We start from the raw sequence: 14,413 nt of genomic DNA, 5'->3' as shown, positions 1-14,413 counted from the left end.
ATAAAGAAGATTGCTGGCAGTAATTATACTTTTTTGGACTCTGAACTCAGTTTGTTAAATGGGACAAAAGTACTTGCACAGAGTGCCTTGGGCAGTGATCTGGATTGTATTGGAGACATCACAGAAAAATTGAATGAACTAAGAACTGCTGAAAAATTTAAAACAAAAGAGGAGGATGACTCAGAGAATATAAAATGTGCTCTATCCTTACCTGATATGGGAGCAGTAACTATGGAAACATCCATGGAACCAAAAAGAACTGAAACCTCTCACTTGGAAGGAAGTATTGATACTGAAGAGAGCTGGGAGTCTATGTTTAATGATGATGGTGACTGCTTGGATCCACGTCTTCTACAAGAGGTATGCTCAGATGAAATTACTTGAAGCTTAGGAATTTTCTAGACGTAGGGAACCTGCTGTAATTCTTAGAGACATCTGCACATTCTTTCTTATTACATCCAATTTCAAGGATTCTACAAAACAAACTAAGCTTAAAGTATTGTAGACCTTGGGAACAATAAAGCATGTAGAATTGAGATCTATATATAATAGCTAAGTTCTGGGAAATTTTCTTGAGTAGACTAGAGATTGATTAAGTGGATTTTGTTGAAATACAGAGGGAAATTTCTTAAAAGGGTCTTTGCTTTGTTGACAAGATATAGCCCATACGGAAAGGAGAATTACTATTGAGTGTTATTATTTATTTTGTTATTGCAGTAGATGTTGGAATGTTGCTAGACATTATCAACAAGATATGGAAATGGGAGAGGGAAAGTAACAAATATAAATAAATAATGGCATATTGGCCAGTTAGACTTTAGATATGCTGGATTTTTCAGAGCATCTTAATTTTTTTATTTTTTATTATTTTGTGTGTCTGTGTACCGTCAAATCAGATCTGACTGGTACAGGAGGAGATTGTCCCGCCTTTCTTGGCAGAGCATCTGGTGGATTTGAACCATGCGCCTCTGGGATTGCAGTGCAGCTTCTTGCCACTAGGCCACCAGAGCTCCCCTCAGAGCATCTTAAAAGTTACTTAGCTCCGTTTTTCATTTTCTTAGGATAATAAAAATGCTCTAGGGCCACGGTTGTAAAACGGGATGACATCAGGGTTGAGGGAAGACAAAAAAGGAATGATGTATATTGCATTGAAACAGATGAGGGAGAGAACTGTTTAAAAGGGACATATGAATGAATGGGTGTTCTGTCATTACAGAAGTTCAGAGTGAAGGCTGCATAGTGGAGTGGACTTGGGAGGAGGGATTACATAACAATGAAAGAGTTTTTCTTTTGAAGGAGAAGAGTGAATGGGGGGTGGGGATGGATAGGAAGAAAAGTGCAAGAATGAATAACTGGAAACCCAAAGTCTCTGTAAACTTTCATTAAGATTAATTTAAAAAGAAAAAGAAAATGCTTTATCCAGGATTTGGGGAGCCTGGATGGTATAGTTGCTATAGTCTGTAGGAAGTTGTGCTAATTCACAGGCTGCTCCTCTCTGGCATTTCAATCCACCAGTGGCTCCAAAGGAGTAAGATGGCCCATCTCTTCTTGTTCAGTTTACAGCATTGGAAACTCACTGGAGGATCAGCTACGAGTTGATTCTGACTCACCAGCAATGAGTGAATGATGGTGTAATTAGGAGTCTTGGTGGCAAAAGGTCAGCAGTTTAAATTTACCAGCTGCGCCCACTGGAGGAAGATGAGTCAGGCTCCATCCATCATGAACATTTGCCTTGAGCAGTTGATGGAGAGTCATTGTGGGTTGCAATTCGCTTGACTCCACCATCCCATCATTTCTGAAATACTTGAGCTCTTGTTATAGTTACTATCAGTCCTCCTGATTGAAAGTCTTCCTCTCCTTCACTGACCCTTCACCTTTACAAACATGATAGTCCTTTCCAAGGCCCCTCCAAATAGCATACTCAAAATATGAGACAAAGAAGGAACACCCAGTAGTACTTTCTCCAAGACATAAGTTTTTGTTCTTTTGGCCGTCCATGGGATATTCAGTACTCTTCTCCAGTACCACAACCCAGTAATAGAGATTCTTCTGTCATCCTTGTTATCCTGCTTTCAGATGCATAGCAAGTAATTGAAAAGACCATGGCTTGACTAATATTCAGTGGCGTTTTGAGGGTTTGACACCCAATTCAGTTTGAGAAATACAAATAATGGGAAAATTTAGGTGACCCTAGAGAAGTTAAGAGAGCTCTGGTGGCCTAGTGGTAAGAATCTGCACTGCAGTCCTAAAGGCACATGATTCTTGAAGAAGGATAAGTAGGCTCCTGTGTGTTTAACTGCTTCTGAAAACTCACTAGAGGGTCAGCTAGAAGTCAGTTCCAGCTTGACAGCAAACAGCTAGAGAAGTTAGAAGTTAAAGAGCTTCCTTGGCCTAATGGATAAGGAGTTGCGTTGCCAGCCCAGAGGGAGAGGTTTGAATCATCTACTCCATGGGAGAAAGATGGACAGTCTCCTGCCATGCATTTTACAACTTCTGAACACCCACTAGAGAATCAGCTATGAGTCTGTTCTAACTTGAGGGGACACACCAGTGACAACAGAAGATACAGTGATCTAAACTATAGGGCAAGAGCCAACATGTTGTGTTTGGATTATTTTTGGAGTTATTCGAGAGGTGCTGGTTGTTAGGTGCTATCAGGCCTTCTGCTGTGAGCAACAGATCTGAAACTTGTCCTGCACTATCCTCACTGCTTCTGATATGCTCAAGTCCGGTCACTTTGTTAGTCCATCTTGTTGCAGGTCTTCCTTTCTTTCTTTGACCTCCACTTTTTCAGCATGCTGTGTTTTTTAAGGACTGGCCCCTCCTGTCACATATCCGAAGTGCGAGACTTAAGTTTCTCCATCTTTGTCTCAAAAGAGCACCTTGATTACACTTCCTCCTATACCCTACTTGAGAGAGGAGTAAGGAGTATATTGAGGGTTGAGGATGAATAAGAGCAGGGAATACAGAGATAGATTGAGAATGGCAGGTAGCGTATTCAGCTGTAGAGAATGATGATCCCTTTTGCTTTAGGTTTTAGAAGATATAATACTAATAGTGTTATTAAAAGATGTCACAAGTCCAATAACATTAATAGTCCTTTGACGACTATTATCGTTAATTTATTATTTATGTTGCTGTAAGCACAATTTATTAGATACTAAACCGTAATGTCTGCCTATCTTGAAAACTTTCCAGCCCAGTATTTTTGGCTATTTTTCCAATTGGCCTGTTTTTTTGTTGGTAGGGACTTTCATGGAGATAGTAGGTTGGGAGGTATGCATAGAGTAGGGTGTGATGGTGAAGGGCGTATGAGGCAATTTCCTGGGATAGTCAAACCTCTCAATCTGCCTGAGGGAGTTAAAGAGCATAGGTACACAGCTCTTGATTATACTACAAGTTTTGATGGGTCTCAAAAAGATTTCACTTAAATTCTTGAAGCCATGGTATTGGATGCCTTCCTTCTAAGGAGCACTTTGGTTCCTCCAAAATAGATTTGGGGTTTTTTTTTTGGCAGTCCACTGTATAGTCAGTATACTGTTCACATGGATATAGACACACAATTCAAAGGCATCAATTCTTTTTCAGTCTTCTTTATTCATTGTTCAACATTTATATGCATATGACTTAGTCTTTAAGCTGACATCTTTGCTCTTTAGCATTTTAGAGAGGTCCTTCAGAGCAGATTTGCCCAGTGCAACACCCCTGCTGATTTCCTGACTGCTGCTACCATGAATGTTGATTGTAGATCCAAGTAAATAGCAAGTACTGAGCACTTAAGAGTTTACTACTTAATGAATAGAAATAGATACAAATTAATAGTTATTATCATTACTGTTACATGTCAATTTTCTGTTCTAAATTCCTTTCATGTGAGTTGAAAGGGAAGATATGATGGTTACTTGTTTATTGAATGCTTGTTGTTAAGTGCCGACTAGTTGAGAACTACTCATAGCAGCCCTATGAACAGATCTGGACCCTGTACTATCCTTTGCCATCCTCATAATCTCTGACATATTCAAGCCCATTTCTACAGTCACTGCCAATCCACCTTGAGAGTCTTCCTCTCTTTCATCATTCCTCCACCTTTATAAACATGTTGTCCTTCTCCAAGGAATAACGTCTCCAAGCAGCATGCCCAGAGTGAGAGGAACCTTTGCCATGTTGCACCTTCTTCAAGACACAGCTGTTTGTTTTGATCCTCTGGCAGTTCATAGGTATTCAGTACTCTTCTCCAGCACCACAACTCAAAGGCATGAATTCTTCCGTCATCCTTAATCATTGTCATGTTCTCAGATGAGAAACCAGTGACAGAAAAGACCACCTGAATCAGGGGCACTTGGTCTTAAAAGTGACATTATTGCTTCTCAATAATTAAGAGAAGTCTTTAACTGCTAGTTTCAAGTATATTGAATATGATTCTAAGTAAGATGAAGTCCTCAACAGTTACAGTGTTTTCTTTATCATAAATATACTACTAGAAATCTAATAATATCAGAGGTAAATACTATCAAATATTTTACCAAATAGTCATATATGAAATGTCTTAAGGCTGTATTTTTGATTGTGAGTAATAGGGACAATGGCTTTTTAAAAAAGCTTGTCTCATCCAGGGTTAAACTGGCTGATGATACTGTTGGTTGTAGCCTTAGAAGAGGTTACAATACCTACCCACAGTATTGTCTATTGTTCCTAAATGTTTATCCTTGCTATTTTTTTAAAAAAATAATGCTAGTTTCTACTTTTATATTATTTTTCATTCATCTCTGCTCATTTTAACAGATTTGTAATTAATATTTTTTCAGAAGTCTCTGATTTGATGTGTTATTGACTGCCTAAGTGGAGATTTATAGATTTATCTTGCAGCTGCTGTATATTCTAATGCAGTCAGTTTGGTGCCTTCAGTGAAAAATTTGATTGAATTATATCTACTGTTTATTCTCTAGTCCACTAGTGGGTAATTATCATACCTTTGGTTCACCCAGAAAGTGGAGTGAACACTTAATTTAATCCTAAAATTAGTGTTGCCTTATATTATTTTTAATTCAGGATTACATTTTTAAATGCAAGCTTACTTTTGTTGTGATGAGTGTGGCATTGAAGTATAGGGAGTTATAAGTATGCAGTAAGACCTAGATTTAGGACAGAGGGAATGTAATTGTTAATTAGCAGTCCTATAAGGAAGACCTTTTTATTACTGTGATTTATTGAATGTTTACAAAGCAAATTGGTTTTTCATTCAAAATGTTAATATTTTTTAATATGCATTTTATTTGTAACAGAAGATACATTGTGTAGATCCAAAATCAGAGATTAATAACAAAAACATTGTTATTTGTTTTTAACCAGGTAACTCCTAAAATAGAGAGCTCTGTTAAATTTGTTGCTTAATGTTTTTTATCTCTCTGAATCAGCATTCAGGTCAGCAGTATTTTACTTTCCAGTCCATTTTCAACTAAACAAATACAAACGGTTCTGGACCTGTATTGGGTCTAAATAAAGTTTTTATTTTATATTGGTTTACATACAGAGTTCATGTACTATTTTTCACATTGGCTACAAGGGAGGCTTTTCTAGCAAGACTGTTGTTTGAAGGAGGCATTCATGCTTCATGTGCCTTTCTCTGTCCTGGGCAGTGCTTTTGTTTGGTTGAGCTCCACCAGATGCTATCTGATGGCACAGTTGGTAAAGAAGGAAATAAAAAAAAACGTATTGCAAAAAAAAAAAAAAAACGTATTGCGATGGGGAAGTCTGCTTTTAGGGACCCCTCTAAAGTACTCAAGAGCAACGGTGTCTCTCTGGAGACTAAGGTGCACCTCATACAGGCCATGGTTTTTGCAATCACTTGTTATGCATCAGAGAGTTGGACAATGACTAGGGAGGATAGAAGGAGAATTGATGCCTTTGAGCTATGGTGCTGGAAAAGAGTATTGAATGTACCATGGACTGCCAAGAAAACGAACAGATGCATCTTGGAGAGGTTTAAACCAGGCTACTCCTTGGAGGCAAGGATTCTGGGGCTCCGTCTGACATACTTTGGACATGTTGTAAGGAGAGACAGGTCTTTAGAGAGGGACATCATGCTGGGTAGAGTGGAGGGACAGCGCAGGAGGGGAAAACCCTCTATGAGGTGGATTGATTCAGTGACTGGGGTAATCGGGATGAGTGTGTCAGAGGCAGTATGATTAGCACAGGATAGAGCAGGGTTTAGGACTGTTGTACATAGGGTTGCTATGAGTTGCAAACGACTCGACGGCACATAACAACAACAACAATACATTGAAAACTCTCAGGCTTAATTAGACAAATATTTATCATTCTTTTACCTACATAAAATGGAAAATGTCCTTGAAATTACATTGGTTAACATTTTCCTAACCTTTGTCCATGTTGTTGTTAAGTGCCATCGAGTTGTAGTCAACTCCTAGGGACCCTATGAACAAAAGACCTGAACTCTTGTATAACTTTGGCTTTTTCCTCCATGTTCATACAGTTTCTGGAGGCAAGCCATTTGGAAGTGGATGCCACTCCTGCTTCCAAGCTTGTTTTAATCGGGAAGCTCCACCAAACAATGTCCACCATGGGTAACCATTATCATATTTGACACACAGCACATGGACAGACCAGTGCTATACCACTTAGAAGAATGTTTGACCAAAACATTTAAAACCAGGCCTGAGTGCCGCAGATTAAAATCACCCACCTTGGGCTTGGTAGTATAACTCTCTGTCCACTAGGCCAACAGGAGCTCTCTATGTTATTGTTGTTAAGTGCTGTCGAGTCATGGATGACTCATAGTGACCCTATGAACAAAAGACCTGAACACTTGTATAACTTAGTCCAACCTTAATTCATAGTTCACACTTCTTTTTTTTTTATAGTTCACACTTCTTAATAACTTTCTGCCTTAGTCACAGATACACATGTTTTTCTATCTAATATGATCCTCTGTGCTTGTATCCTTCATCAATAACTTTAATGATGCAGCATTTTTAAAAGAATATATAAGAGAACCAGAAGTCATTGTTGCTAAATGTGTTTTCAGCACCTTTCCTTACAACCTTTTGTAAAATAGTGCTCTGCTCTTGTATCTGAAGTTTTCTTCCACACTGATGCCTTGCCTTTAAGCTGTTTTTTGCACTGGTGCTTTTGATGTTTCTGAATGGACAGGCAAGCAGTGACAAGGTACATGATTGTGAGATGCAGCTTGATTTCAAGGATGTTAAAATGCAAAAAAAAAATAATAAAATAAAATCATACCTTCAAATTTATAAAATATATAGTATATCACCGCCTGTTAAGAGCACTGCAGGGAAGGGAGAGACCACCAAATTGGAATCAATAGAGGAAGCTTTAAGAAGATTATTGAATCTGGGTCTTAAAAGAGAGGAAAGATCTTGAGCCGAAAAGACTTTCCATCCTGTGAGAATAACTAGTTAAAAAACAAAAAACCAACCAGAGTTTAACTCCAAATTTGTCATTAGAGTTTTTAGTTTTCATTGTTTACAGTTTTGAAATCTTATTACTCTTTTCCATTCAGTTTTTTAAAATTCTAATTTTCTGCATAATTAAAGCCAAGGAAATGAAGGTTTTGGTGAAGAGAAGTTCCCTTTGCCCCCAAAATTTCTGAATTCCACTTAAAAATCATCCTTTAAATAATGTTCCAATAAATTAAATCATTATTGATGAGGACTGTAGAGACTGTGCTGTGTGTGCAGTTTAACAGATTAATTTGTGGCAAATGTGTTTTATTCATTAAATAAATATTTATTGAATGCCTATTTTGGGTGAGTACAATGGTGTAATTGAGGAATAGATATGGCATGCTCTTCATATCTGAATTGCAGGTCTGAATGCTGAGGAAAAGTACGGGCTCCAGTCTTTCTGTCCAGTCTTACCCTCTCAAGTCTTCCCATTATCTGTGAAATTTCTGGATGCTGTTGAGTTGATTTCGACTCCTAGCAACCCCATACAATAGAGTAGGATTATCATCTTTATGAAAGCAAATGCCAGGTCTTTGTCTTACTGAGCATCTGGTTGTGTTCAAACTGTCAACCTTGTAGATAGCAGCCAAGTGCTTGTTTGTATCACCAAGACTTCTGTTCAGTACTCATACTTTATATATTACATATGTACACACACACACACACACACACACACACACACACACACACACAGACACACCCATACTGTAAACACTGTACTACTCCAGATTTATGTCCTTTTGCACACTGTTTTCCTTTTACCTATTGTATCTTTCTCTGTGGATTACTTAACTTGCTTTCTTCGTTCTTACAATTTTCTTATGTTGATATAATTATATTCTTTTAATATGTTTTTGCTTACTTTTCTAATGCATGCTAAGCATATAGTAAATGCTATTTGGATAAATGGCTAGGTGATCGGGATAGGGTTGAAGGAAGAGAAAGGTATAGCTGTTAAATAAGATTTTGTTTAATTAGGATTATAAAAATAGTACAAATAAAGTTAACTCCTGTAGAAGTACAGAGGGACAATCAGACTAGATATGATTTGGTATAGTTGTTATTATTTGCTGTTGTGTCTGTCCAACTCATGGTGTACAGCAGAGTGAAATATGGCCAGTTTCTACATCATCTTCACAATTGTTGGTAGCTCTTGACCATTGCTGAGGCCACTGTGTATTTTGAGTGTCGCCCAACTCTGAGAACTCATCTTCCAGCACTGTATCAGATAATATTCTGTTGTCATTGGTAAGCTTTTCATCATTAACTTCTTTTCGGAAGTATGTCATCAGGTCTTTCCTCCTAGTCTGCTTTTATTCTGAACACTGCTGAAACCTGCAGTGTGGATGGTTCTGCTGATATTTGAAATATCAGTGGTATACTTTCAGCATCATAGCAGCATATAAACCACCACACTATGACAAGTCGATAGACTAGAAGTGTAATTAGGAGAGGATTCATAGAGTAGGTCATATTTAAGCATCTCCTTGGAAAATGGTGTGCTGTTTTGAGATGTGTAAACTGACTGCACTGTACATACTTGCAAAAGAATTAATACAACCAAAATAGTGAACAGGGAGGGAAAAGATGTGTTTAGATATAGTGAATGTTGCTATTTAGTTGGAATGTAGCATATTTTAAAGAATAATGAGATAAAGCCAGAAAGGTGTAATACGTGTATGCAGTGCTTAATGTCCACATTATGTCCTGTGATATAGGACTTTATGTGATTTGGATGTTGTGTGAGCACCATATTATATAGTCCAGAGATAAATCCCTGTAAGATTATTGTATTAAAGCCTTATGAACCCACTGGACAGATCCCAAGAACTATATCCATTAGATACAGAAGGCCAACTTCGCTGGTGTGTGGTTGGGCTGGGCAGGGGCAGTGCTGGGGACTTTTCACATGTAGAGGGAGGGGGTGATGAAGTGGTACAGGTTGGGGTAATACAGAGGGGACTGAGGGTTAATGCAGAGAGAGAGTTGCAAGGACAATACACAGAGCAGGTTTGTGGGGTGAAGCTGACATTGATGATCCTCGCTACCACTGCTCTATTGGTGCAGCCACTTCCTCATCAAGTACAGCTGCCACTGCCACCACCCAGAGATAGGAGCCAGCAAACATCCTGGGCCAGCAGGTACCATGGGCATAAATTAAGGTACATGTTCTGTACCAGGAATGAAAGACTGTACAGCTCCTGGGTGAATACATGAGCCAGGAGGAGGGGAAGGAGGGGAAAGATGGTGGAGTAGGAGGTGCTTTGGCAATTGGGATGTGCTCTGAGGTGCCTCTGCTCATTCATCCTGGGAGTTTGAGAACTTTAAAACACATAACTGGAATCAGTTTATTGGTTTTTTTCTGGAAGTTTTTCAGAAAGTTGAGTTTTTCAACTTCAGAGAATGCCTATGGCGCCTTTTTATCTTCAGATCAGCTGTGGCTAATTGAGCCTGACATCCAAGCTCTCTGACAATGATTTCTATCTCTCACGCACTTCTGTAGTACCTGAATGGTACGAATGATTCAGTGCTTGACTGCTAAACCAAAGTACTGGCTGTTTGAATCCACCTAAAGAGAGGTCCTTTGGAGGAAAGACCTATTGATCTGCTTCTAAAAATGAATGCTTATAATAAAAAAGATGAACAGTAATAAGTGTTGGCAAGGGTATGGATTAATTGGAATTCTCATACATTGCTGATGGAAATATAAAATGGAACAGTCCTTATGCTAACAGAGAGGTACCATATCAGTCAAACCCACTGCGATCAAGTCAGTCCTGACCTGTAGGACCCTTGTAGGATGGATTAACTTGTCCCTGTGGTTTCCAGTGCTGTGCATCTTTACAGAGGCACACTGCCCCATCCTTTTCCTGCAGAGTAGCTGATGAGTTTGAGCTGCCATTCTTTAGGTTAGCAGTCCAGTTCTTTAGCCATTGTGGCACCAGGATCCAAAAAGTTACTTTGTTTTTTTGTTAGGTGCCGTCTACTTGGCTCTCACTCATGACGTCCTTATGTATGATAGATAGAACCACCTGCCTGATCTGCACCCTCCTCACAATCTCTGCTGTGCTTACATCATCTCGTTGGAGGTTTCCTCTCCACTTCTGACACCACCTACCTTTCTAACCATGATGTCCTGTTCCAAAGATTAGTCACTTCTTGTAACATGTCCAATTATGTGAGAGAAAGTTAACCAATGACCATATGGTACAATGACTTTGTCTATTCCTACCACCTTCTTTTGATGCTTCCTGTATCATTCATGACTTTGCCCATAGAATCCTTCAGTATTGCATTTAGAGGATTGAATTTGTTCTTCAGTTCTTTCAGCTTGAGAAATTCAGAGCATATTCTTCCTTTTTGATTTTCTAACTCTAGATATTTGCACATTTCACAATCATATTTTCCTTTGTCTTCTTGTTCTGTTCTTTGAAATAATCCTGTTCAGCTTTTCTTCTTAATCATTTCTTCCCTTTATTTGGAGCTCTGGTGACCTAGTGGGTAAGAAATTACACTGCCAACCCAAAGGAAAGTTTAATTCATTGAGTGTGTCATGTGCAGGCTAGACTTTATGAGGAGGAATGTGGCAGCAGAATTGGAGGACAAGTCATCAACAACCTGCATTATGCAGATGATATACCTTACTTGGTGAAACTGAGGAGAGCCTGAAGCATTTGCTGTAGAAGTTCAAGAACTGTAGTCTGCAATACAGATTGAAACTCAACATCAAGTAAACAAAGATTCTCAGAACTGGGCCAATTGATAGCACCATGATAGATGGAGAAGAGATTGAGATTTTGAATAATTTCAGTTTGTTCTGTTACCCAATCAGCACTCTTGGAACTAGCAGTCAGGAAATCAAAAGACTAATTCACTGGGAAAATCTACTGTCAAGGGCTTCTCCAGAGTGCTGAAGAGCAACTAAGGTGCGCCTGATCCAAGTTATGTTCTTCACAAATACTTGCTATGCATCAGAGAGCAGGAGAATGACCAAAGATGACAAAAGAAGATTGATGAATTTGAGTTGTGATGCTGAAGAAGAGTATTGAACATACCATAGACTACTTAAAAACAAACAGCTTTGTCTTGGAGAGGGTGAAACCAAAATGCTTCTTGGAGGCAAGGATTTTGAGGTCTTCACATATGTTGGGCATGCTGCCAGGAAGGACCAGTCATTGGAGGAGAATATCATGCTTGGAAGGGTAGAGGGTACAGCACAGGAGAGGAAGGCACTGGATGAAATGGACTGACATAGTAATTGTGATGAGGACAGGTGTTAACAGAGAGAGTAAGATTGGCTTAGAATAGGGCACTGTTTAAAGCTGTTGTGCATAGGGTCACTATGAGTTGTAGTTGACTCAAAGGTACATGACAGCAGCAGTGGCTTAGAGGGTAAGGAGCTGTGCTGGTAATCCAAAGGCATGTGATTCGAATCCACCGACTGCTCCATAGGAAAAAGATGGCAGTCTCCTCCCATGAGGTTCACAGCCTCTTAAAACCTGCTGGAACTCAGGAACAATGATTTTGTAAATTACTACCTAACTTGGGAGGGATTGGAGAGCATTATACTGAGTGAACTAACTCAGTCCCATAAGGACAAATACTATATAAAACCATTATTGTAGAATGAGTGTGAGGATTCAAGGAAGAAGAAGGGAGGAAGCAGAGGGTTGATGGTGTTGTGTGTTTGTTAATCATAGTGTCACACAATTTGGTAGGTAGGTGGGGGTGGAAGAAATGGGAAGGATCTTGTGTGAAAAACACTGTATTTGAATCTTGTAAATAAATCATTATTTTAAAAATAAAAAAAACCCTGTTGGAGGGTTATATTTGAGTTGACTCTGACTCAGCAGCACAGAACAATGTCATCATGTGTAAAGCAGTATTCTAAACACCTACTACATCATCTTATTTAATACACCTTTCCGTGAGATGTTGGTGGTGTTCTTCCATTTTGTGGGTAGAGGGTGAAAAGGTTTTGAAGAGAGACAGCAATGATGGTTGCATAGGAGTCCTTTGTGAAACTAATGCTTAATGGGGAAAAAAACCCCTAAAAGCCCAGCAATAAACAAACATTTTTTATTGATGTTACTTAAATCACTTTCCCTTTTCATCGTTCCCCCACCTGAAATAAAAGGGAAAAAACCTCTCAGAATCCATTGTTAGCTTCTCCAAGAAGAGATACATGTCTTTGGCAATTTAAGTTCTCCTTTTCTACATTTGACCGAAATAAAAGGCACAGTATGAAAGAGAGAAAGCTTGAAGAGATCCTACTAGAACTTATTAACTCAGAGAGGGTACTTTCAGGATCTAGAGGCGTTAGTGGCTCCTAGTTGTTAAAATGAGAATGACAAAAATAAGGCAGCCTATGTCATGGGTTTGCAGCCACTTTCTACTTTTTCTTCCTCTTTTACTCCTAGTACAAAATAATAACTCTCAAAGAGAGTGAGTGTGTAAACAGATTTTAAGTGTTTTTTTTTATTAATTCCTTTAACTTGTTTGCTATGTACTAATTCCTTTAGATAGCTCTCATACTAGGAACTTTTAAGTGTAGCGCTTACATATGCCTCTCCTTACCTTTTAAGGCATTAAACAAAGCGAGGAGATGAACAAGTTTTTAAAACTATTTTTATTCTGTTCCAGAAAAGAAATTATGATACAAGCCTGATCAGTAAGCACAAATAAATGTGTTAATGTCTTTCTTAGCTGTTGTCTTAAGTTTTGTTTTCCAAGATAGGCCATTTGTAGCTCTCCACATTAATCAGTCTGTTTTCTCACTTACTAGTTGATAGGTACAAGTTAAGTTTTATGTAGCGCCAGTCGTTGCAGGAATTTCAATGCCTTTTTGAGCACTCCTAATGTGTAATATAAACTATGTGAGGAAACTTACCCATCATAGTATATATGAATAGTTTTAACACAGAGCTAGTGTTAAAGAATAGAGCCATGGAGACAGGGAGGAGGATTATTGACATGTGGGATAAACTTTTTAATGACCTGGCTGGTGTAACAGTCACTCATGTGCTTCTTCACCAGTTATTTGGGAACATGAAGAAGAGAGAAAGCATCCAGGAACCTAGATTTGATTGTTATAACCATGAAGTTCCTGACATTGACCTCAGTGATTGTGAATTTCCACATGTAATTGAAATTTATGACTTTCCCCAAGAATTTCGTACTGAAGACCTCCTCCGGATTTTCTGCAGTTATCAGTAAGTATTTGTAAATGATTTGAGGACTTTAGGGAAGGTGAGATGAAGTTTCATAGTGTCTTCTAAAAATATATCTGTTCCTTTTTATTTTGTTTTTATAATCTCTATTGTTGACTTTGGCATGTTGATTGTCTCCTCCAAGCCTAATAGAAATCTTTCTCATCAAACTATTCTTAGTCAAAGTTTCTTTAAAATGCCAAATAGTCTTCATAGGCCCAGTTTTATCATTCAAGAACATCTCATTAGTGACTTTTGAATGTGTCTTCATTGGGCATTTCTCAGTCTCTCATTGCTGTAGAGTGGAAACTGACTTAGCTTATCCTCCATTGGGATTCTAACGCTGTATATCACACAGGAGGAGACTGCTGGCGTCCTTCCCACAGAGCTGGTGTCGCGTTTCAATTAGCAGAATAGTTCCCTGTAGACTGCCTCAAGGGCGTGTACTTCATTTGTATTTATTCTAATTATTGCTTTATTGACTTTGTATTGATTAATAGTTTTATTTTTGAAAATATTATACTCTTTGTATTCTTTGGTGTTTACTTCAGAAATTATAAAATATGTGTCTCACTTTTTAATATTAATATTTTTACCCTATTTTCAAACATTTTAAGGAATTTTATTTTCATTTCTTAGTGTAATTCAGTCAGTGCCATCAAATTGTAATTGACTCATAGCTCATCCTGCAGCAGTTTTTCAGTGACTATAAATCATGCA

General features: G+C 38.4%; 1 protein-coding gene across 1 annotated transcript in view; it reads left to right on the top strand.

Moving 5' to 3' along the window:
* Window positions 1–14,413, top strand: part of R3HCC1L (R3H domain and coiled-coil containing 1-like) — a 38,975-nt gene that overhangs the window by 4,512 nt on the left and 20,050 nt on the right. Inside the window, exons 2-3 of the mRNA XM_006880046.1 lie at window positions 13,299–13,303; window positions 13,521–13,696. Of these exons, the coding sequence (XP_006880108.1) occupies window positions 13,533–13,696 (164 nt within the window). The 5' untranslated portion in view covers window positions 13,299–13,303; window positions 13,521–13,532. The remainder of the gene's footprint in view (window positions 1–13,298; window positions 13,304–13,520; window positions 13,697–14,413) is intronic.

This window comes from Elephantulus edwardii, unplaced genomic scaffold (assembly GCF_000299155.1).
Source record: "Elephantulus edwardii isolate Elephantulus edwardi_28Jun2011 unplaced genomic scaffold, EleEdw1.0 scaffold00006, whole genome shotgun sequence".
Classification (NCBI taxonomy): domain Eukaryota; kingdom Metazoa; phylum Chordata; class Mammalia; order Macroscelidea; family Macroscelididae; genus Elephantulus; species Elephantulus edwardii.
This window is presented reverse-complemented; position numbering and strand designations above follow the sequence as displayed.